This window comes from Notolepis coatsorum (genome assembly GCF_963971535.1).
Source record: "Notolepis coatsorum genome assembly, chromosome: 9".
Lineage (NCBI taxonomy): Eukaryota > Metazoa > Chordata > Actinopteri > Aulopiformes > Paralepididae > Notolepis > Notolepis coatsorum.
In genome coordinates, this window is record NC_140173.1 from 116,600,267 (window position 1) to 116,623,173 (window position 22,907).

Genomic DNA, 22,907 nt, shown 5'->3' on the forward strand with positions numbered 1-22,907 from the left:
ATTCCTCTGTACTCCTCTGTTTCTATGTCTGTACATGCAAATGAGCGGCTCCTGCTCCCACAACCCAGAACTGTGCATGGACGATTGAATGAAATTCAGATCAAGCTGTCAAACTAGGCAGTGCAGATCAAATATGACTCAAGATTCAGCTATTTCATCCACAACATAGGCTACCGTTTAAAATGTTGTCAGAAACATATTTTAGCTTCAACTTTAGGTATAGTAGATTTACGAGCAAGCTGTCATTTTGTACACATGTGTTTTTCCAAGCTCTCTTCACACACAGTCAAGGACCATCCATATGAGCGTATTGTGATTGGTCAGTCGTTATTAACTATGTCAATGGTATGGTATTTATTTTAGACAACAAAACATATACAGATCATTACATCACATATTTGCTTTTGTCAAGGAGAGGAACGAAAAGCCAATGACTTATTTCCATCGTTGTCCTTGGAAGTCTAGGATGCTTTAAGAAACAAACACCTACAATTTCATGCCTGAAATTCCGAATAGCTTGTTTCAATAGGGAGGGTTCTTGTCACAGCTGAACTGCAGAAACTGCACAATGTACATATTTCACAATTTCTCTTGATTGATTGATTGATTGACATTTTATTAACAGATTGCAGAATGGGTACAATACAGTACAGCTCAATACACACAATTGTTAAGGGGATGCAGACCAGAGAAAGACTTTTGTCTTGTTTACATCAGGGTCCCCCATTTTCAATTCATCATAACATATATGACATACATGACATACAGATACTGCTACATCTATACATTTATGACATACCAGATTTACAAATACAGTACTGTTTGTGATACAAAAAGAGTCTAAAAAAGAGAGTATATACATTTGACAAAGAAACTGTACATTGGAGGAGGTTGGGTAGGTGGGGTGGAGGGGTGGGGTGGGGGGGGGGACTGTACATTGGAGGTGGTTGGGGGGGGTGGGGGGGGGTAACTGTACATTGGATTATCGACAAAACCTTACTTGGTCCGAAGAAGAGGGTCTCGTGTATTATTGGGTTAGGACATTTACTGTACATTGGAGGGGGTTGGGTTAGGACATTTACAGGGGCCTGTCTGTATCCTGTCTGTTGGGACAACCCCTCATTGTGGAAAAACAATGCAGCACACAGGAAAATCTAATTTTTATAATAGCTGCTCTTTAATGGGATCTAATTGTGAGGACATTTCGATATTATATGATTTATATATTAATTGATGTACAGGCAGGGAGGACCATTGTCGAATTTGTCAAAACTTCTGCGGATAATCTGTCTGCTGTCTGGACACTGACATGTTTCAAGTTTCAAGTTCAAGTTTCTTTATTAGTTGTCATACAAAAATACAGATTACTTTTATATTAAATGCTTTTTTTCTGTTTTGCTCCTGAGAGTCTGCTAGATAAAAATAGATAAAGTATAAAATAGAAAGTCAAAAGTACGTAAACAAAGTGTAAACAAAAGTGTTCAATATACATATATACAATATACAATACAGAGTAGAAATTTTTTTAACTGAGTTACAATACAATACAGTATACAGTACAATGCAGAGATGGGATGAGGTACAACTTAGGGTAAGGTGCAATGAGGTATGAATTGTAGTGCAAATCTCTTTACCAATAAATATAAAGTGTGTTAAAGTGTCTAAAGTGGGTAAAGTGGGTGCTACAGTGAGTTGTTTATTTAAAGTGAGTGTGTACGCGTGGATGTGTGTGCTGTGAGTGTATTTGATGGTTTGTTACATAGTGTTATTGTCGTTGAGCATCCTGATGGCCTGGGGATAGAAGCTCCTTCTGAGTCTCTCTGTACTGGCCGCACATGTTGAATCGAAGGCAACTTTGAGTGAAATTAACAAATTTTATGTTCAAATCTAGATGTGCCTGATCATTACTTTGGAATGATAAACAGCCTTTAACAGATGTTTGACTGCACAAGAAGCCACTGTAAAGGTTATACTACTTGGCTATAAGTTATCGACTTGTTCAGGCGAGCATCTTGATTCACACTCCCCCTGATCAACAAGTTGTTGTGTACTCTTTAGACTTTAACTCCAAACAACAGTACACGTAAACAAAAATGTCCACTTGTTGGGGTTGTGGGGACTTTTCTCGGGGTCACCAGTCATAAAAGTTTGGGGACCCCCTATCGAAGATGTCCCATTTAGCTTTAAGTCAATGTTATGAAGAACCCAGAAGAACCCAGAGCACTGGCGTCCCTGAGGACTTGTAGGACTATACAGGTTCCAATGAGATGACAAATGACAGTAGGCCTTACACATGTCTTTCGCACTGAGAGACACAATATTAAGACTGGTACATGGAAATTAGACTTAGATGAAATGACAATATGCATTTGTGGCTATAATCCAACAATTCTTCTCAGTGTTTTAAACATCTTTGTTTCTTCTTTCAGGTTGCAACAGCAAATTTAGCATGGGCGTCTGTAGCCCTTCATCAAGTACAGGTAAGAACAGTAGCTCTGCTTGTGATCTTGACTAGAGGACATCAGTAAACATGAAGACAGAATATGCTGGAGTGCATTTGGATAATACACTATGTGGTACTTTAGATATAATAATCCCCTATAGTGCGTCACTTGGAGAGGGAGCTGAAACCATACCCACGTCCCACTTATTATGTTCTTTTGGGTGACTTGTGTTTGTCGGTGGTTCTGAGCTGGTGTTTTTGACGGGAGAGGAAATCCTCTGTGTGCAGGAACTGGGCCGTCAGCGGGGCCCAGTCTAATCAACCATGCCGTAGTTTTCAACACACGGCTTCCCCCTGGGGACGTCATTATGACCCTGCGACTCTGTTGTCACACGAGCAGATAGTGCAACACCTAAGAGAAGATAGTGCAACACCTAAGAGAAGCCGTGTCCCAGGACAGCCGAGGCCACAGTGGGCCTTCTGTACCGTGGCGCATAGTGCAAACTGTACACCTGGGTTAACTGCAGGAGCTGCAAAACAATCTCGTTATCACCGGGACTCGGTTGAAGTGGGCCACAGCCAAAAAAAAAGTGCCAGCTGAGAGTGGGTTAATTTAGTGGATGTGGGATGCTGTATGGCGCTCAATAGGTTATGTGCATGATGCCGTGGTGTGTGCTCGGTCTTGACTTACTTCTCCTTCACTCCCCAGGTGTGCAGAGGCCTCGCCAAACAGACTGAACTCAATGACTTCCTACTAGACGTGTCAAAGTAAGGAATGCTACCTGGTTATTTGGGGATACAGTAGGTAATAAGCTAGACCTGTACCTTCGTTTAGAATAGGCTGGTAGAGCAGAGACAAAAACTGCAGTAGAATGACTTTTTTAGCTATTTTTTTGCATCAACAGTGAATTAATTTCTTGTATTATTTTTCGTCATTCAAGTTTAGATAATTATTATTCACATTCAAATGAATTGAGGTCATACGAAATGTGTTCTCTTTTCAGCAAACAGAAGGTACTGTCTGACATATAGTCTTTTTGAGAGAGTCATGTTTTGTTTTGCATCACGCCTGTTTATCTCCACTTTCCGACATTTTCGAGAGTCCAGGCTGCAGCCGCTTCTGTAGTACTAGCACAGAGATGACTGTGAGTAATGGTACTTCTATAGGCTATTGGGTACCACTGTATGTAGTGTACACACAAACAAATCTCAACAGACTGCAATAGAGATCTTAAATGACCATGCCAGTCTACATAGGAGGTTTAGCCCATTTAATAATCACTGTCAGCACACATTATCTGTGTTTTGCTTGTATATTTTTTAAACATTAAAATGTTATGTTGATATCATATAATTAATTATATAGAAGAGACCTAACCAGGATGTACCGTCTGGTTGTGCTAACAAACATAGCTACTTAAAAACAAGTTTCTCTCTCTCTCTCTTCTTTGACAAGAGTCTTTGTTAGCACGACCAGGAGATATAGTCGGTATCTCATCTACAACGGCATGTCTCAGATCCATGTCACGGTTGACCAGCTCTTCTTCTACATACATGCATCACTCTGCGACTTGACCTTTTTGCGACATGTATGTGAGCCTGACGGTACTTTGTGTTTGTCATGTATCTCATTGCTCCTTCTCCCCCCCCCCCCCCCCCCCCCACACCAGAACGTACTTTGACAACATTGTGGCAATAGATTCTCTACTTGAACATATTATGGTGAGTGTTTTCGATCAGTCCAACACACACACACACACACACACACACACACACACACACACACACACACACACACACACACACACACACACACACACACACACACACACACACACACACACACACACACACACACACACACACACACACACACTTAGTCAAGCATAGACTGGTAATGGTGAACCCTTTTCAGGCTATGATGACTTGATTAATGATTCGATTCAACTTGATTAATGATTGGAGGAGAGCTATAGACTTTGGTATTTCTGTATTTCACAAGAAAAAAGAAAAAATTTAAAAGATGATGGATTTGTATATATTTTTTTATACAATCAGTGGGGGTTAAAAAAAGTTGACTGCCGGTTGAGAACCACTGGACAGACTATGTGTTATGTCATGTCATGTATATTGAGCTGTGAAGGTTTGTTGTGATGATACTAGAGCCTGACTCATACTGGATTGTATACATGCACACAAAAAAACAAGATGGTTTGGGCCTAATTCTGAATGGGACTAGCATAGATTAGCCTGGCTGTGAAGAGGAGACTTGTGTGGTTCCAATGAGCACATTTTCATTCAGCACAACTCATGCTGTTCCTTAGCTACAAACCAATGTAAGGCCAATGGGCTCAGTCAGCTTGTACAGACAGGAGCTTGACCCCATTGACTTTGCATTGCAAGTATGAGGAACCACATGTATTGTGCTGAGAGGAAGGACTTGACCGATCAACAACATCATTGGTAAGTAAGAGGGTTCCAAAAATCTGAACTATCCCTTTAAATCTGGAGCAATATCCATCCTCTGTGAGCATGACATGGCTGGTGTCTATGGATTCCTCAAGATCTCCAGTTTCATATGATATCGGCCGATAAGGCTCTAGATGACACCTTCAAATTGCTTTGCCTGAGAATAAATAAATGAATTACTATGGACATTCATGTTGCCGTACCTACAGTATGTTACACATTTTGAATTGTTTAAAATGCATGTAGATGTTTATTATGGATACAGTAACATGACCACAACATTTTCTTTCAATCATCTCTGGCAATGCAATGATGTCCTCACATTGGATTTCCTTATGTTGAGAGCTCATAACTCTTAAAACAGGAGAAGAAAATCTTGGCAGTAAAATGTCCTCTCGCAGAATTGCAACATTACATTTTATTGAACGGAATCAGTTCCTGTTCAGAATGGCCAGTGGCTGTTAAGTAACACCTACTTGGATTATTTTCAATTTAACCAATGCAATTTTTATCATTAGGTTTAGTCAATGTAAACACATTTGCAACAAAGTGCTTAGATAGGCAGCTTTGCAATTTGAAACCATTCATGAAACTAGATCCAAGTCAAAATGAGTCACCTTCTTTCAATTCTTAAACAAAACATTTTAAAATGTATTTTATTTTACTCATATCACACATTGGTTTTGTGTTGCAGATATATGCAAAAAACCTGGTGAATGCAGACAGATGTGCCCTCTTCCAGGTCGATCACAATAACAAAGAACTCTACTCCGACCTGTTCGATATCGGGGAGGAGAACGAAGGAAAGCCTGTCTTTAGGAAAACCAAAGAAATTAGGTGTGTAAAACGTCCTCTCTCTCCTATCTTCTGTGTAACACAAGATATGATCCCATCCCCTTCAACTCTGTGTCCGTACTTTCCTCTGTGGTAGCCTGTGTGGTTAGACTGATGTATTGTGTAGACAGAGCTGTGAATGACTATGTAGTGACTTAGAACAGTGGTTCCCAAAGTCGGGGTCGCGACCCAAAGGTGGGCCGCGAGCAGCCACGGGTGGGCCGCGAGATGATTAAACCTTTTTTTTTTTTTTTTTTTTTTTAGTCAGGCCACTGTGTGTCTAGTTGTATTCTAAAATTCTATTCTATTGTATTCTAAAATGTGACTATATGGTTTTATATTAACTTAATAAATAAACAAAAACGAAAAATCTACTTATTTCAACGAACATTTCAAACTAAATAACAGATTATGCACATACAATGCTGAAAACAACCGAAGCAACAATAGTATTTTAATGAGGCTATTATTATTATCATTATTATTTTGCAACAAGTTAGCCCTCTCATAAATAGCACATATAAATGAATAACTAACTTGAACTAACTTAATAGGATTGAAGTGATATTTGGCTTAAAAAATCGGTCGCCTGGCAAAAAAAAAGAAAAGAAAAAAAGCCTGATGATGTGCATTTGGCCGCGGCTCTCTGACGCCTTATTTTCTGGGTCCTGGCCTGAAAAGTTTGGGAACCCCTGACTTAGAAGACTAAGAACAGTACTAATTTAACACCTGTCTGCTATCCCCTCTCTCCTCTCCTCTCCTCTCCTCCTCTCCTCTCCTCCCCCCCTCTCTTCCCCTCTCCTCCCCTCTCCTCTCCTACCCTGTCTTCCCCTCCTCTCTCCTCTCCTCCCTCTCCTCTCCTCTCCTCTCCTCTCCTCTCCTCTCCTCTCCTCTCCTCTCCTCTCCTCTCCTCTCCTCTCCTCTCCTCTCCTCTCCTCTCCTCCTCTCTACTCATCTGCCTCAGGTTTTCGATAGATAAAGGAATAGCAGGCCAGGTGGCTCGGACAGGGGAAGTCCTAAATATCCCAGACGCCTATGCAGACCCACGGTTCAACCGGTAAAAGCCACCAGGCCCCTCAACCAGTCAACATTATATTCAGCCAATAGGCCTCTTGACCAGTCACCATTATACTCAGCCAATAGGCCTCTTGACCAGTCACCATTATATTCAGCCAATAGGCCCCTCAACCAGTCATCATTATATTCAGCCAATAGGCCTCTTGACCAGTCACCATTATACTCAGCCAATAGGCCTCTTGACCAGTCACCATTATATTCAGCCAATAGGCCCCTCAACCAGTCATCACTATATTCAGCCAATAGGCCTCTTGACCAGTCACCATTATACTCAGCCAATAGGCCTCTTGACCAGTCACCATTATATTCAGCCAATAGGCCTCTTGACCAGTCACCATTATATTCAGCCAATAGGCCCCTCGACCAGTAACCATTATATTCACCCAATATGCCCCTCGACCAGTCACCATTATATTCAGCCAATAGGCCCCTCGACCAGTCACCATTATATTCAGCCAATAGGCCCCTCGACCAGTCACCATTATATTCACCCAGTATGCCCCTCGACCAGTCACCATTACACTCAGCCAATAGGCCCCTCACTCCTTAATGATGAATGACGACAGTGGCTCAGGAGGTAGAGCGGTCGTCTGGTAATCAGAAGGTTCCTGGCTGGCTGGTTCCTCCCAGCAGCGACACTTAACCCCTAACTGCTTTCTATGAACACGTCGGCACCTTGCCTGGTTGCCTCCCCCCGGTGGTGTGTGAATGTGTGAGTGAATGGGTGAATGTGAGGCATACATTTTAAAACTCTTTGGAATAAAAGTGCTATATAAATAAAGACCATTTACCAAAGTTGTGTTTTTTTCCATGTCTTGGTGTCAGAGAGGTGGATCTGAAGACGGGCTACACCACGCGGAACATCCTGTGCATGCCCATCTCGAGCCGGGGGACGGTGATAGGTGTGGTGCAGATGGTGAACAAGCTGAGCGGAAGTGCCTTCACTAAAACAGACGAGAACAACTTCAAGATGTTTGCCGTCTTCTGTGCCCTGGCCTTACACTGTGCAAACGTAAGTGATTGTCATGTAGTCGAGAAGCTAGGCGAGCCAGTAATAACCACGGATGGCCAAAATGGTTTGAAGCTTCGAAGCTTCAATCGTTGCCCTGGTAATCAATGTCAAAATCACTATTTGAATGCTTTGTTTTCTTTTGTTTTTTTACCCCTCCAAAAATGAGAAATATATTGTAGAAATAATAATCCAATAATAATAACATTAATTTCCAGAATCTAGTCATAAGTAAAATATATAGACTTCTGTATATTTTTACTGTATATTTTATTCTATTCTTATTCTTAGGCCATTTGTTTTGTTATTCTTATTCGTGACTTTGTGTGCATGTGTCTATGGGTGCATACGAGTACTGTATATTATATTTTATTTTATTTTATTTTACTTTGATCTTTATTCACGTAGTCGTTGCTGTAGTTACTATGTACGTTGTGACCTTTGTACTGTCGACTTGTCCATATGCCCCATAACCAATTTCAACCGGGGTACGAATAGTTTATTCAATACATTTTTATAAAATTCAAGTGCAAGTTGTGGGTATATGCTCTGCTAAATATACCACCACTGCAAAAGAAATCTCCTTCTAAACAAGTAATTTAATCTTGATTCTTAAAATCTTTATTAAAAAAACACCTGCCAATGGGGTGAGATAATTTCACTTGTTTTAAATACAATAATGAATTTCTCCCAAGATATGAGAATATGTTTAAATGATCACTCTTACTTGTTTCAAGACAGTAGCAGCAGGGGCCTTGAGAGATGATGCAGTAATGAGAGCCAGGTGTGGATTAATGACACTCAATAGAAGAGTTAGTCAAGAGTTGCTGCAGGGTGTTCATTATTACAGACGTAGCTGTGCGTTAGAATTTGTTATACTGGACTGGCGGGGTTTCTCCATCAAGGAGACTCACCCCGTGACCCCTATTGTGGTGGGAGGGGGCTGTCTCACTCAGTTTGTGCGACAAAGCTTACGCAAGCACAGCGTCATGAAGTTTAATTTAAAAATTGATGGGCCGTGTTAATATTTTAAGACCATAAGCACTCGGCGTCTGTCCGCCGAAAAAAAGGATTTATGTTCAGCCATAACTCACTCCCCCTGGTGTCTTTTGGCAAGTTACTCAGCACCGCTGGCCTCCTGCTTTATACATTTTGGTGGAAGGTGTGAGGTTTGGCATTGCTACTACGGCCTTACTGTAGCACTGCTGCTGTCTTGTGGAAGGGACGGGGGATTCAAACCAGATGTGGAGTGACTTTTTTGAGAACACAGCGGTGTTAAGATATGTGGCGGGACCTCTGCGGATGTTTATCAGGCTGCCAGAGGTGCTGGAAATGACAAGAGCTGTGGGAGGCACTGATATCTTGTTGTTTAAAAAGAAGAGGAGCAATGTTGATAATGAATAGGCTGCTGCACAAGAGACACATGCCAGTGTTACAGGTCCCAAGGCTATCGGGTACCTTCACAAATCATGTTTGCGGCCGATGTCATCATTCCCTCCTGAAACAATAGAGTGGTGGTCAAGAGGAATGAAGACACGACCTGTTCACGTTCTGCTCCAAATCTCCTCTCTGAGTTATATTACAAAACCTCCGAATCAAACATCATTTCTGTATCAAAACGTCATATTTACAATAATAATAATAATAATAAAACTGATAACGTGGAAAATGCCATCTTTCACCCCATGGTCGAGGTGGGTCGCAATGTGCGCTCACATAACACATATCACATTCTTATTGACGTTATTAACCATTCAACTTATTTCACAATTCTCGTTATTCATATCACCTAACGTTATCACTTCTAATGGTAGTGTTTCCTGTACTTTTCACAGTGTACTGACCTGAAACAATAGAGTGGTGGTCAAGAGGAATGAAGACACAACCTGTTCACATTCTGCTCCAAATCTCCTCTGGGGAGAGGGTGGAAACCGTCACCTTAGGCCTTAGGGGGACCTGGTGCATCACCTGAACTAATAGGTTCCGCCCTTCACTTCCTGTATAACCTATTCTCCTCCTCACAGTAAATGTGAACTTAGTTAATTATATTAGCGTGTAGCTGGCAACATGAAGTTTACCACAATTCTTCTAATAATAATAATTAGATATACAATTGCAAAAATTACACAAGATTATGCACATATTCTTGAGAGTACCACAGCAGCGCAGTGTTGGGTTAGTCTGGACACAACAGGGCAGTGTTGGGTTAGTCTGGACGCAACAGGGCAGTGTTGGGTTAGTCTGGATGTGACAGGGCAGTGTTGGGTTAGTCTGGACGCAACAGGGCAGTGTTGGGTTAGTCTGGACGCAACAGGGCAGTGTTGGGTTAGTCTGGACACAACAGGGCAGTGTTGGGTTAGTCTGGACGCAACAGGGCAGTGTTGGGTTAGTCTGGACGCGACAGGGCAGTGTTGGGTTAGTTTGAGCATGCCAGCGCAGTATTGGGTTAGTCTGGACGCAACAGGGCAGTGTTGGGTTAGTCTGGACGTGACAGGGCAGTGTTGGGTTAGTCTGGACACAACAGGGCAGTGTTGGGTTAGTCTGGACGCAACAGGGCAGTGTTGGGTTAGTCTGGACGCGACAGGGCAGTGTTGGGTTAGTTTGAGCATGCCAGCGCAGTATTGGGTTAGTCTGGACACGCCAGGTCAGTGTAGGTTCGTTTGGACATGCCAAGGAAGTGTTGGGATCATTTGGACGTGCCAGGGCAGTGTTAGGTTAGTTTTGACGCACCAAAGCAGTGTTGGGTTTGTTTGGGGGCCAATTCAATTCACTCAATTTAGAAAGTGGGTTTTCTTCAAGTTTTCTTCTTTATAGTATTAATTAGATTAATTAATTACACAGCAAATTATCACGTTATGAAAATTAACAAAAGATTTATAAAAAAAAATATGTAATAATTTATTTTTATTATTTATTAAAAAATCTCATTCATTCCATAATAACATAGAATAAACATTTACAAAATAAAATATCAGGCCTAAAATGGTTATGCGATTAAAATGCGATTAATTAATTACAAATCCTGTAATTAATTAGATACATTTTTTTAATCGCCTGACAGCACAATTTTTTTTTTTATAATTTTTTAGCATTTTTACAGCTTTTTATTGGCCACGCAGGACCGACAGAGGGCGAACGGGAGGAGAGGTGGGGAGGACATGCGACAAATAACGACGGTAGCTGGGATCGAACCCGGGTCGGCCGTGTAGGTGCGCAAGGCACTATGGTATGCGCCACGAGGGCGCCCCTGACAGCACTAATTTAAACTAAAATGGACCCTCGACTCAGATAGAGACCCTTCAAGACAGGACCACAATGTTTTCAGTGTGTGTTCTATAATTTACACTTATCTCCACATTCTGCTATGCTCCCTCTGTGTGTGTGTGTGTGTGTGTGTGTGTGTGTGTGTGTGTGTGTGTGTGTGTGTGTGTGTGTGTGTGTGTGTGTGTGTGTGTGTGTGTGTGTGTGTGTGTGTGTGTGTGTGTGTGTGTGTGTGTGTGTGTGTGCGTGTAACATTCTAGATGTACCATCGGATCAGGCACTCCGAGTGCATCTACAGAGTGACTATGGAGAAGCTGTCGTATCACAGCATCTGCACGTCAGAGGAGTGGAAGCCCCTCACCCAGCTCAACCTCCCCACGCCCATCTATAAAGAGATTGAACTGTGAGTCTGTCTGCTGTGTGGACTGTACTGTCTCCTATAGCCACAGGTAGGGCTGTGATGATGTTGTGTGGACTGTACTGTCTCCTATAGCCACAGGTAGGGCTGGGATGATGCTGTGTGGACTGTACTGTCTCCTATAGCCACAGGTAGGGCTGTGATGATGCTGTGTGGACTGTACTGTCTCCTATAGCCACAGGTAGGGCTGGGATGATGTTGTGTGGACTGTACTGTCTACTATAACCACAGGTAGAGCTGGGAGGATGGGTCCATATATAAAATGTAGGGATGTTCGATATTGGCTCTTTTACCGATACTGATATACCGATATTGTCCAACTCTTAATTTCCGATAGCGATATATGCAGGGTCCCCCCCCCCCCCCCAAAACGATTAACATTACATATCTCTTGTCGTGGAATTAACACAACATTATGCATATTTTTGACAATAAATAAAATCAGAATTTGTTCTTACTTGCTTGCCTGGGTAAATAAATGTTAAATAAATGTAAAAAAAAATAAAATATATATATATATATATTTTTTTTTACCGATATTTTCCGATATCACATTTTAATGCCAATATCGGTAGGCCGATAATATCGGACATCCCTAATAAAATGTGTTATTTGCAGCAGTATTATAAAGATTTTGGGATAGACATTGGATTTGAATAATACCCTTTTGAATGAAAAAGCACCATGCCAATAGTAATACAAAAATGTTGTCAAATGCTGCTGTAATTTGCACTGGGAAAAAAACCAATATACTGTAAAATACTGTTATACCATCACAAATAACTAGAATATATCATATTCACGTCAAAATAGCTAATTAACTCATTCTCAATCAGTCATACCTTTTCGTCGCAAATATTATCAGTTTAAAGTTTAAACATAGTTTAACCCTCTGAGACCCACATAGACCCATTTCTGTCTTTTTTTTAGGGAGGGGGGGGCAGGGGGTCTTTAGGGAGGGGGGGCAGGGGGTCTTTAGGAAGGGGGGCAGGGGGTCTTTAGGGGTAATTAGGTCAACAGTAGATGCCACATAGAAGTGGTGACATCATCTGAAAGCTGGAAACCTGAAGATTAATTTGAGATGCAGCTCAACGTTTTTCTAGTCATACATCTTTAATAAACATTGTGTTTTGTTTAGGCGCCCATTAAAATTTTGAAAGTTTAAAGTGTATAAGGGATTATGATTGAAGCATTTGATGGCCGGCCATTCCCATGCTCAGTTATGTCTCGTACATTTTTGGGTTGATACCATTTGTTACACAGATTTGGTGCAAAATCTAAAAAAAAATTATAAACAAATTATAAACATGGTCAAAAATACCACAGTAAGACACCAAGGTTTGGTAGCAAAATCCTTCAACATTTGGGGATTTGTAAGAATTTTTCAGCGATTGGATGGTGAGAAATTCTGTTCTGGAAATTGCTGAATTGTCTCTGAATGCCCTGGATCTCTAGTTTATGGTGTAAAGCAGGGGTCAACAATTAAGTTTGGCCTCTGGCCAAATTTATTCCAAGCCATTGTATGGCGGGCCAGAAACAAAAACAATGGCTAATTTAATATATTGATACAGACCACCTTATAACTAAGACATACATTTGTGGCAGAGGCAGAGAATGAACAAAATGAACGAGCTGCATAGGTGGCATAATAAACTGTAAACGACATACACATTTGCACTGAACATTATACCTTTGTCTTTTTGCCATTTTATTATAAAACCAGAGACATGTGCCTCTATCTTACATGATGGCCCTTTCTGTGGAGCGCACTGGACTATTGAGAAACAATAGGAATTTTCCATTGGTTTTCCTAGTCCACGTGACCATTTCTAGCATTTCCATTGGCTATAGTGAGAGACATAGATATATGATAAATGGATAGATACAGCAGATTAGATGCGGTCCAGAGAAAACAACCAATCTAGATATTTCAAGATTCTATGCTTTACATCCGCGCAATCTCAGAGAGATGCACAACATTTTGAGATGACAATCGATTCCGATACAATAAAGCCTTTATCACAAACGGATCCAAAGATATTTAATGTTTTACAAAACATGTCTAGTGTTGCGCCTGGCTTTAGAGGGTTAAAAGCCAAATTGTATTTTTTATTTAGTTAATAAATGTCTCGTTGTAATTCCTTATATACCTAATGTAGCGCATCTTCTTTAAGCGGATTCAGCTTTTTTTGCTCTGATTTGACTTCAGTTTAATTGCATTGTTACTGTTCACATGTGTATAAGTAAAGATAAAGTTTGAATGACTTACTGAACTGGTGTTTGTTATTTCAGCACCAGGCGCGGTCCACCGACTTTTTACATGTTGAGCAAGCGCCTCGCTGCCTACCTGTTTATAAGTATAATACACCAAATAATAATACAGTATATATACACCAAAGTATAATAAGCATTGTTTAAGTGGTGGTCGTTTCTTTGTTTGGACATTATAGCTAACATATAGCCTAGCCTAGTTGGTCTGATATATATAAAAAAATATATTTAAAATCTGACGGTCCAGTTATTATTGCTGGCGGGCCAATATCGGCCCGCGGGCCACCTATTGCTGACCACTGGTATAACGTTTCATGAGGCTGTGATTATCCTAGAGGTCATAATAGGTCATTTTATACAGTGAGGTATGCGTTTAAAGTAGGGATGCTCGATATTGGCTTTTTTACCGATACCGATATACCGATATTGTCCAACTCTTAATTTCCGATACCGATATCAAACAATATCAACCGATACCGATATATGCAGGGTTTCCCCCCCCAAAAAATGGAATAATTTCAGGTAATTAACATTACATATCTCTTGTGGAATTAACACAACATTATGCATACTTTTGACAATAAATAAAATCAGAATTTGTTCTTACTTGCTTGCCTGGGTAAAATAAAGGTTATAGAAATGTAAAAAAAAAAAAAAAAATTAAAACGATATATTTTTTTGAAAACCGATACCGATATTTTTCGATATCACATTTTAATGCCGATATCGGCCGATAATATCAGACATCCCTAGTTTAAAGCTTAAAAATAAAATGGTACAAATAAATGGCTACTATGGGAACTAACATCATCACATACAATATAAGTACAATTGGGTCCACACGAGTCTCAGATTTCCAGTCATACCCAATGTATGCAATTCCAAGACTGTTTAGGGACCCCAGTATGCAGAAATTGTCAAATACACAATTTTTAGAATAGGCAAACATAACACATTTGTACTGCATGGAATCAAGTCAAGTCAAGTCAAGAGTTTTAATTGTCACGGCATACAAGTATACAATGAAATGCGGGTGGTCTTGCCCGCAACGATGTGCAATACAGTGGTACAACATATAATAGAATCCAATAAAAACAACATTGTGCAATAAACAGGTAACAGGTAACATGGTGTGACATCTCGGTATCTGTACATAGTTATTTACAGAGCATATAGTTATTTACAGAGCATATAGGACATGCTAGGTAGCTTTGGTAGTGCAATACACTGTTCCTGTTATTCTAATTTAAAGTGGCCTTTCCTTTTGGCCATAAGTGTGCGTGTGTGCGGCATGAGTGTGTGCCCGCTCATGTTAAAGTGTTAAGTGGCTGCTAGTGTGTGAGCGTGCACAGCGTGCGTGTCGTGTGTGTGTTCATGTGTGCTTGTGTGTGGATAGTTCAGTGTTCTGTGGCACTCAATGTTCATTGTTCAGGGCTCTGATGGCCTGGGGGAAGAAGCTGAGCCTAAGCCGCTCTGTCCTAGTAGCTGGGGTTCGCAGGCGTCTGCCTGACCTCAGCAGCTGGAACAGGCTGTTATTGGGGTGGTGAGGGTCTTTCATTATCCTGCAGGCTCTGGATTTGCACCTCTTGTTGTATAGAACCTGCAGGGGAGGTAGTGCAATACCCGTGGTACGCTCGGCTGAGCGCACCACTCTCTGTAGGGCCTTCTTGTCCTGTGCCGTGCTGTTTCCATACCAGGCAGTGATGTTTCCGGTTCCCCGATACTCTGAACTTCATTAACTGTCTCAGGTGGTAGAGGCGCTGTTTCGCCTTCTTTACTACTGTGTCTATGTGTGTTGACCATGTCAGGTCCTCTGAGATGTGGACCCCCAGGTACTTAAAGCTGCTCACCCTGTCCACGGTAGCCCCGTTAATCATCAGTGGTGTGTGTGTCTCCTGCTGTCCTCTCCTATAATCCACGATCAGCTCCTTGGTTTTACCAATGTTCAGGAGCAGGCTGTTGTCCTGGCACCAGCGTTCCAGTACCTCAACCTCCTCCCGGTAGGCCTTCTCGTCGTTGTCCGAGATCAGCCCCACCACCACCGTGTCGTCTGCGAACTTCACATACAATTAGCATGTATGTAAAGGGGAGACTCATGGCTGCCCATAGAACCCATTTTCATTCAGATATCTTGAGGTGAGAGGTCAAGGGTCTCCTTTGAACATGGCCAGTTTTTCACCTTGCCAAAAAAAAGCTTATGAAAAGCAGTCTGCCGGTGAGAGTCTCAGAGGGTTTATAAAAACTCACTTCCTGAATTTACTTGGAATTTCAAACCTTTATTTTCGAGATATTGAGGTTTTCCTAATTTCCAATGCTTGTGATGACAGACATATTTAAAGAGGAAAATAAAGATAAAGGAAAAGAAAATCTGTTTAATAATTAGACATTGAATAAATAGGACAAAAACACAGAAGAAAACAAAAACTCAAACTCAACTACACACACACAGCCGCGACCGTGGTAGAAAGACATATCAGATCAACGATCAAATTTATATATAGTGTTCTTACCTTGTATCTGATGTAATGCAAAAGAAATAATCCAATTATCTCATCGCCATTTGAAGTACTGGGCGCGGAGGTCCGTGCCACGTTCAACAGCATTGCATATTGAGGGGGGGGGGTGGGGGGGGGGGGAGCCTCGCAGATGCATCGGTGTATCTGCCTACCTCGCCTGAGTATTTAAACCACGCCCGCACAGCTTGGATTGTCCCAGAAAAGAAACTAGACCATTCCCAATGGGGTGCAATACCAACTGGAAGGCGTAGGCGGCGGTATTTGCCCTTTTGCGAGCTCAGACCCATTCCCAATGATAACATCAGGCTGGATGGATGAAAATGAATGGATATCGCTAATAAAAGAAATAACGATTAAAACCCGACTATACTCGGGTCTGGTGCTCAAGCGATGGCGAGTTAACCCGACTATCATCGTGACTGCCACTGAATGAGTTAAGACATTTTCAGACAGATTTTGGGATTCACCAATGGTCCTTTCTCCTGGATTCTGTTCTAACTAAGAGCAGGACCCCTGAATAGCAGTCGTAAGTTGACAGACTGGTGTGCGCCGTGTTCTTAAGGGCTTTATTTGGGAGGAATCATAGTGATTTCGTTCATGTCAACTCTATAGGCCTACTTGGAATTAATTAATCATAATTTAAATAAATATGACAATATTTGTATGATAAAAAATTACGTTTAATATTTATAGTCATGCCTCAACTACGCATTTGATGTCCGAAAATAAATAATAGCACTACACAAACACTGCAAATGGCAGTGGATAAATAAATAAGAAATAAAGCTAATCGCGTGGATATATCAATAGTGGAATAGACTGTATTAATATTCCATATTTATACCGTCTTGTTGGGCCACATGTTCAGCGCACACACACACACGTGCGCATACTGTATAGTCTACCTGCGGAATGAATGAACAGTAGGCTTATATTATTCTAATGACTTGTTTTATTAGGAGATCACAGATACTGCGCTGCCCTATAGTAGTACAGTACGTACACAGTACACATCTTAGCGTGACATCTCCACAGAGTCGGGCGTGAGCGGTTTCAGTCAAGCTTACCACTGCATACAAATTTCCTACATTTCTCATGGCAGTTTACTACATTTTATGCAGGTCGATGTCAACCATCATGCCAAGCACCCTTTTGTGGGACACCGGTGCGCAACAACTCTGTGGAGTCTGGTCCGCTCACGCCCGACTCTGTGGAGATGTCACGCTAAGATGTGTACTGTACGTACTGTAGGGCAGCGCAGTATCTGTGATATCGTAATAAAACAAGTCATTCGAATATTAATATAAGCCTACTGCGTTCATTAATTATGCACATAGACTATACAGTACGCGTGCGCGCACATGTGTGTGTGTGTGTGTGTGCTGATGCTACTAAATAATATAACTGTCCTCCTTTCCACTCCCAGCACTGCAGGAGTACCTCCAACTCCGCATTGCTGTAGTTAGCTCTGCGTTTTCCTGCAGGTGCGCCTCTAACTCTCACACTCTCATTGGGATTTAATTTGCACACAGCTCTGTTGGCTGGCTTTATAAGGAGCTGCCGGAGGCGTGTCTGTATGCAAATGGAGTAAACGGGAACGCGCATTCAAGTTTGTCAATGAGTGACGTATCTCATTGTGGGCATTGCAGCTGTGATCATTTTGGCCACTTAAGACAGCCTCTCCACGTGTTGGTGAATCCGGGTGTAATTATCGTCGAGTTTCTCTTACTGTATGACCTTCCAAGGTGGTTGTCGTAAGATAAATCTTATGGCAATGTTGGTGAATGAGACCCATTGGCCTTAACCTCTTAAGCCCACAGCCTAATTTTCGAAAATGTGCCTAAAAGTACATACCCAAGTAAAAGGGAAGATTGCTCCAGTTCTACAAGGACCATTTGCATGTTCTTGGTATCTAGGAACATCTATGGACCTCAGGGAATGTATTCCCAGTGTCATAAATATTGTGTCTGGTAATATGCTATGAGTAAATTGTGATGAACCAAAGGAGAAATATAGATTTTCATCCTCGCCTGTTTTTTTCCATGTTTGACAGTGAATAACACCATGCTAACAATGTCCAAACCTGAAAAGATGCCACTGAGCTCATTCAGCAACTGTACCAAAAAGCTAAGCAATTGAACAAAGGACATACTGTAGCTTCCAGAGCAGTTCTAATAAGGGTAGTACCAGGCGGACACTCAAAGGACATCTGGGATACCCAAAAGTACCCAAAATGTGCCAAATGGGTTCCAATGGAATTTGGCTAGAAGAAAACACTTATGATCACTACAGGAGGTTATTTCCACATAATGCAGCCTTTGAATATGACATGTACCCTGTGCATCATCATATTCTACCATTGTGTACAGTATAAAATCAATAATTGCCCCATTGCCTCCAAATGGGGTTGTTTTATTATAAATCTGTAAAATCTGTAAAAATGAAAATAGTAAAAGCCATCTCTGTACATTTCAAGATAAGAAAATATGCAAATAATGCAAAAGAAAAATGCTACATAAATGCAAAAAATATATGCAAAAAATACAAAGATAAATGCTAAATAAATGCTAAACAAAATGCAAATAATGCAATAAAAAATTAAATAAAAAGCCTACTATATACAACTATATACCACAGAAGGCTGGGATACCATTCACAGCCTTCTGTGGTACTCCAAGAAACAGTTCCTTGTTGATGTGAGGCACAATGCAACATTGCAGTTGCTGCAGGAGATAGGGGTCTTGATCTCCATGCCCTTTCCTTTCCCCTGTGCCTTAGCCTTCTCCGCACAGAACACGCACTTCCTGCGGCCAGTCGTGGCATCTGCCCCCAAGTACACAGGCATACAGCTGAGGGAGGGGCGGGGGGTAGCAGCAGTAACCTGTCTCCCCTCTCAGCGTTGGGTGGCATGTCATTGGCCGTGGTTCGGGGAAAGCCTTCCCTGTGCACACGGACAGTTCCACAAGCCATTGTATGGTTGACTGCTAATTTATTGAAAAGCAGGGGGCTGCAATAGAAATTATCCACGTACAAGTGGTACCAAGAAGGTCAAAGTTCATCAGATCCATTACGGAGGTGACACTGAGACCCTCTCCCTTCTTGGCTCTGGCTACAGGATCTTTCCATTGATAAACAAAGAAGTTGCATGTGTAGCCAGTGCTGGAGTGACACAATACAAAAAGTTTGTAACCAAATTTGGTCGGCTTGTCTTTCATGTATTGTCTGAATCCAATTCTGGCTTTACTGCCAACCATCCTTTCATCAATGCAAATCTCCCTGTATGACTGGAAATGTGCACTACAGGCATTCACAATCTGGCAATCTGTTCCACATCCGGCTCTTCCTTGTTACACCACCTCTCCTCCTCAGCATCTCCAGTAGCCAACAGAGACTGCCCACGACCACGTCCACGACCGCGTCCACGATCGCGGCCCCTCTTTGGCGGTGGTTGGGTGGGGGAAGGGGCATCACCCTCACCAGCCGCTAGCCTCGGCCGCTTACTGGCTTGACTAGATTACCTGCGCCCCGATGTAGTAGGCAGCATGTACTCATCATCATCGTCTTCTTCAAGCTCACTATCATATGGAAACAGAGCGATACATTTAATTAAAATATAGTCATTGGTGCGGCTGGGTGGCGCAGGGTGGTAATCTGGTCATTGTAAACAGCGACCCCTACAGGTCGGTCAGGGAGCCTGCACAGCGAGGAAGGGAGATGGTGGGGGTAGTGTGAGCCGCCCACACGTTACACCTCACCAATGAGAGTCCGCGCTGGCAGGTAAAAAGAAGTGGCTGGCTGACTCCGCATGTATCGGAGGGGACATGCGATAGTATCTATCAACCCTCCCTAGACCGACCAGTGGGGGGCACATGCGAGCAACGACCAGGAAGGGGAGGGGGGAATTGGCACGACTAAATTGGGATGGGAGAAAAACACAGAAAAACAGGAGGAGAAAAAGTGGATCAAAAAAATATAATATAGTCATTGCACAACACAGGTAGTGAGCAAGAGTAAATTAAATAAAATGTTACTTGAACTAAACATATACAGTAAGTACAGTCACATTTATCACACATGTATGTAAACAATGTATGTATTATACTATAGTTGACTGAGAGTGAGACCAAGTTCCACACCTTGAAAATGCTGATTGCTTTGTCCTTGGCCAGACGTTGATGTAGACGGGTTCTGGTCAACAGATTCACTATAACAAATAATAATGCAGATATAATTGTATTCTTATTTTTACTGTATGAAAAACATTATCAGGGGCTCCCAAGGGCATCAATAAAGGAATATATTATCTTACTGTATATACAGGACAGAACATTTCACTGTAAAGTACATGTATGTGACAAATAAAATGTAACTTGAACTAAACTGCATACTGTACCTTGAGCATGTAGTCGATGGGGGAGGGACACTTGGGGCAGCAGTAGCCTTCTCTTCCTCCTCAGAATCACTATAACAAAAATACAATAATGATGTAATATCATGTAATATGATGTAATCAATATGATGTAATCAATATGATGTAATAAACACAAATAGCATATTATATTATCAAAATAAAGAATAAATCTCATCTTCAGAGGCATAATTATCTGTGGTGTCCTCAGAATCGATTACCGTACTTTTCGGACTATAAGCCGCAGCTTTTTTACGCATTTTTCGACCCTGCGGCTTATATAACGGTGCGGCTTATGTGTGGACCAAACTCGAAAATGTAAAAATCGAAATATTGCTTTTTTTACTGCATTGAAATGTTATTTATCTGTTCCCTTATTAAATATGCAACTTGTTTGTTGAAATGTTAATAAATGGGAGCTTCCTCAAACAGCCATCTCTTTCCCGACAATCCCCTCTGTGCACGAACCCTACATATGGTAATTAAACATTAAAACACCTGCGGCTTATAGTCCAGTGCGGCTTATATATGTACACATCATTCAATTTAGCTGCTGCGGCTTATAGTCAGGTGCGGCTTATAGTGCGAAAAGTACGGTACTTCTTCTGTATCAGAAACTCGCATAATCTCTAGCAAGATCTCCTCCATTGTCTTGCAATAAAACTACTAAAAGCATTAAAACTTCTGTTGTACTGCTGTTATAGCGTGCAGATGCGTCCTGGTGCGTCTTCGTGCATCCCACAGGTAAAATGAGAATGACCGGTTGTTGTTTACGCATGCAAATTTATAGCCTTTGCTTGACCCAAAACACATCAAGTAAGGTAACGTTGGAAAGGTCACGATACAGAGAAGCCGACTGCAGTCTCCAATCTAGCTGTTGTAACACCTCCCGCCCAGCAGATGGCCACAGAGGAGGGTATGTGCAATTTAGTACTTCAGACCAGTCGAAGACATTTGGATTACTGTATTCGCTATTCATATCGGATTTACTTGTGGATGGGCTCAAACGAACGACAGAAAGGTAACAAATTAATTATACATTGCATTTCATGACAATCGGGTCCGTGTACGTTTTGATAGTTCGTTTTTCGTTTAAAACGGAAATACGAAAAAACGAGAAAAAATACGTATATACGAAGTGTTTTCCTATTTCCGTTTGAAACCAAAATAAAAAAACTGGGAAAAACTGAAATACGAAGCTGTTTTTCGTATTTTGGTGTCAGAATCAAATGAAAAAAAGGAGTAAATAATGGGCCGATTTTGGTCCGTGTATGTTTTGATAGTTCGTTTTTCGTTTTTGATGTGAAGAATGGAGAACGGAACCACGTGACAAGTACATTTTTCAATGTAAAAGCCATGCACGATCTAATGTTAACGAATATGTATAACGTTATGAATAAATACATAAATACATGCATACAGATCTATACCAGGGTAGCGTTATGATACATACATTTTTTGTTTTGTGCATTTCATTTAGACATGATATTTTATGTGAAGTAATAGCCTAATAATATGGAAATAGCCTGTGTGGTCTGTCCCAAATAGTGTTGTCTAAACACACGTTATACAGATATCCTAGTTCAGTGGTCGGCAATAGGTCCGCCAGCAATAATATCTGCCCGTCAGATTATTTTGAGAATATGATTTGTGATGAAGACTCGCTTTATTGTATCGGAATCGGGAGACTTAGGTAAAGTTAGAAAGATATTCACAGATTAGAATTTCCGCGGTCAATAATTCTTAAGCTAAATGTTTTTAAAACACAAAGGACACCTCTTTCCTATCGTAGTAAGGTAGACAATGAGCTACAACCTTATTTTCACCTAAACGAGGCGAGCCGGCCTCGGAGCTGTACATTTAATAATAATAATATTGATCTATATGTGCAGTGGGCCTTGAGGCAAGTGCGCAGCCAGGGACCGTCTAAAAAGTGCAATACCGGAAAGAGACACTACAAAAAGATTCAATAACTTCACTGTCATACAGTGTATAGTGTCACCAAAATCACTGCACACATCATCAGTGGTATCCTATTATATTATAGTGTTATACTACAAAACTTAGATTTGGAAAAAATGCTTTTTCATAATTCTGGGGATTTTGTATTGGAAAAAACATTAAATATCTTCACTCTTATAGAGTGTAGTGTCACCAAACTCACTTAACAGTTCAATGAAAAAGCATTTTTTCCAAATCTA

General features: G+C 41.2%; 1 protein-coding gene across 3 annotated transcripts in view; it reads left to right on the plus strand.

Moving 5' to 3' along the window:
* The window catches only part of pde10a (phosphodiesterase 10A), a 251,321-nt gene that overhangs the window by 184,935 nt on the left and 43,479 nt on the right, over window positions 1-22,907 (plus strand). For all 3 annotated transcript variants that reach the window (XR_014620084.1, XM_084321416.1, XM_084321417.1), the window contains exons 8-14: window positions 2,430-2,480; window positions 3,153-3,211; window positions 4,114-4,165; window positions 5,607-5,749; window positions 6,711-6,803; window positions 7,649-7,835; window positions 11,354-11,496. Coding sequence is in view for 2 of the 3 variants with exons in the window: in XM_084321416.1 (XP_084177542.1) it covers window positions 2,430-2,480; window positions 3,153-3,211; window positions 4,114-4,165; window positions 5,607-5,749; window positions 6,711-6,803; window positions 7,649-7,835; window positions 11,354-11,496 (728 nt within the window). In the remaining variant the exon portion in view is untranslated. The remainder of the gene's footprint in view (window positions 1-2,429; window positions 2,481-3,152; window positions 3,212-4,113; window positions 4,166-5,606; window positions 5,750-6,710; window positions 6,804-7,648; window positions 7,836-11,353; window positions 11,497-22,907) is intronic.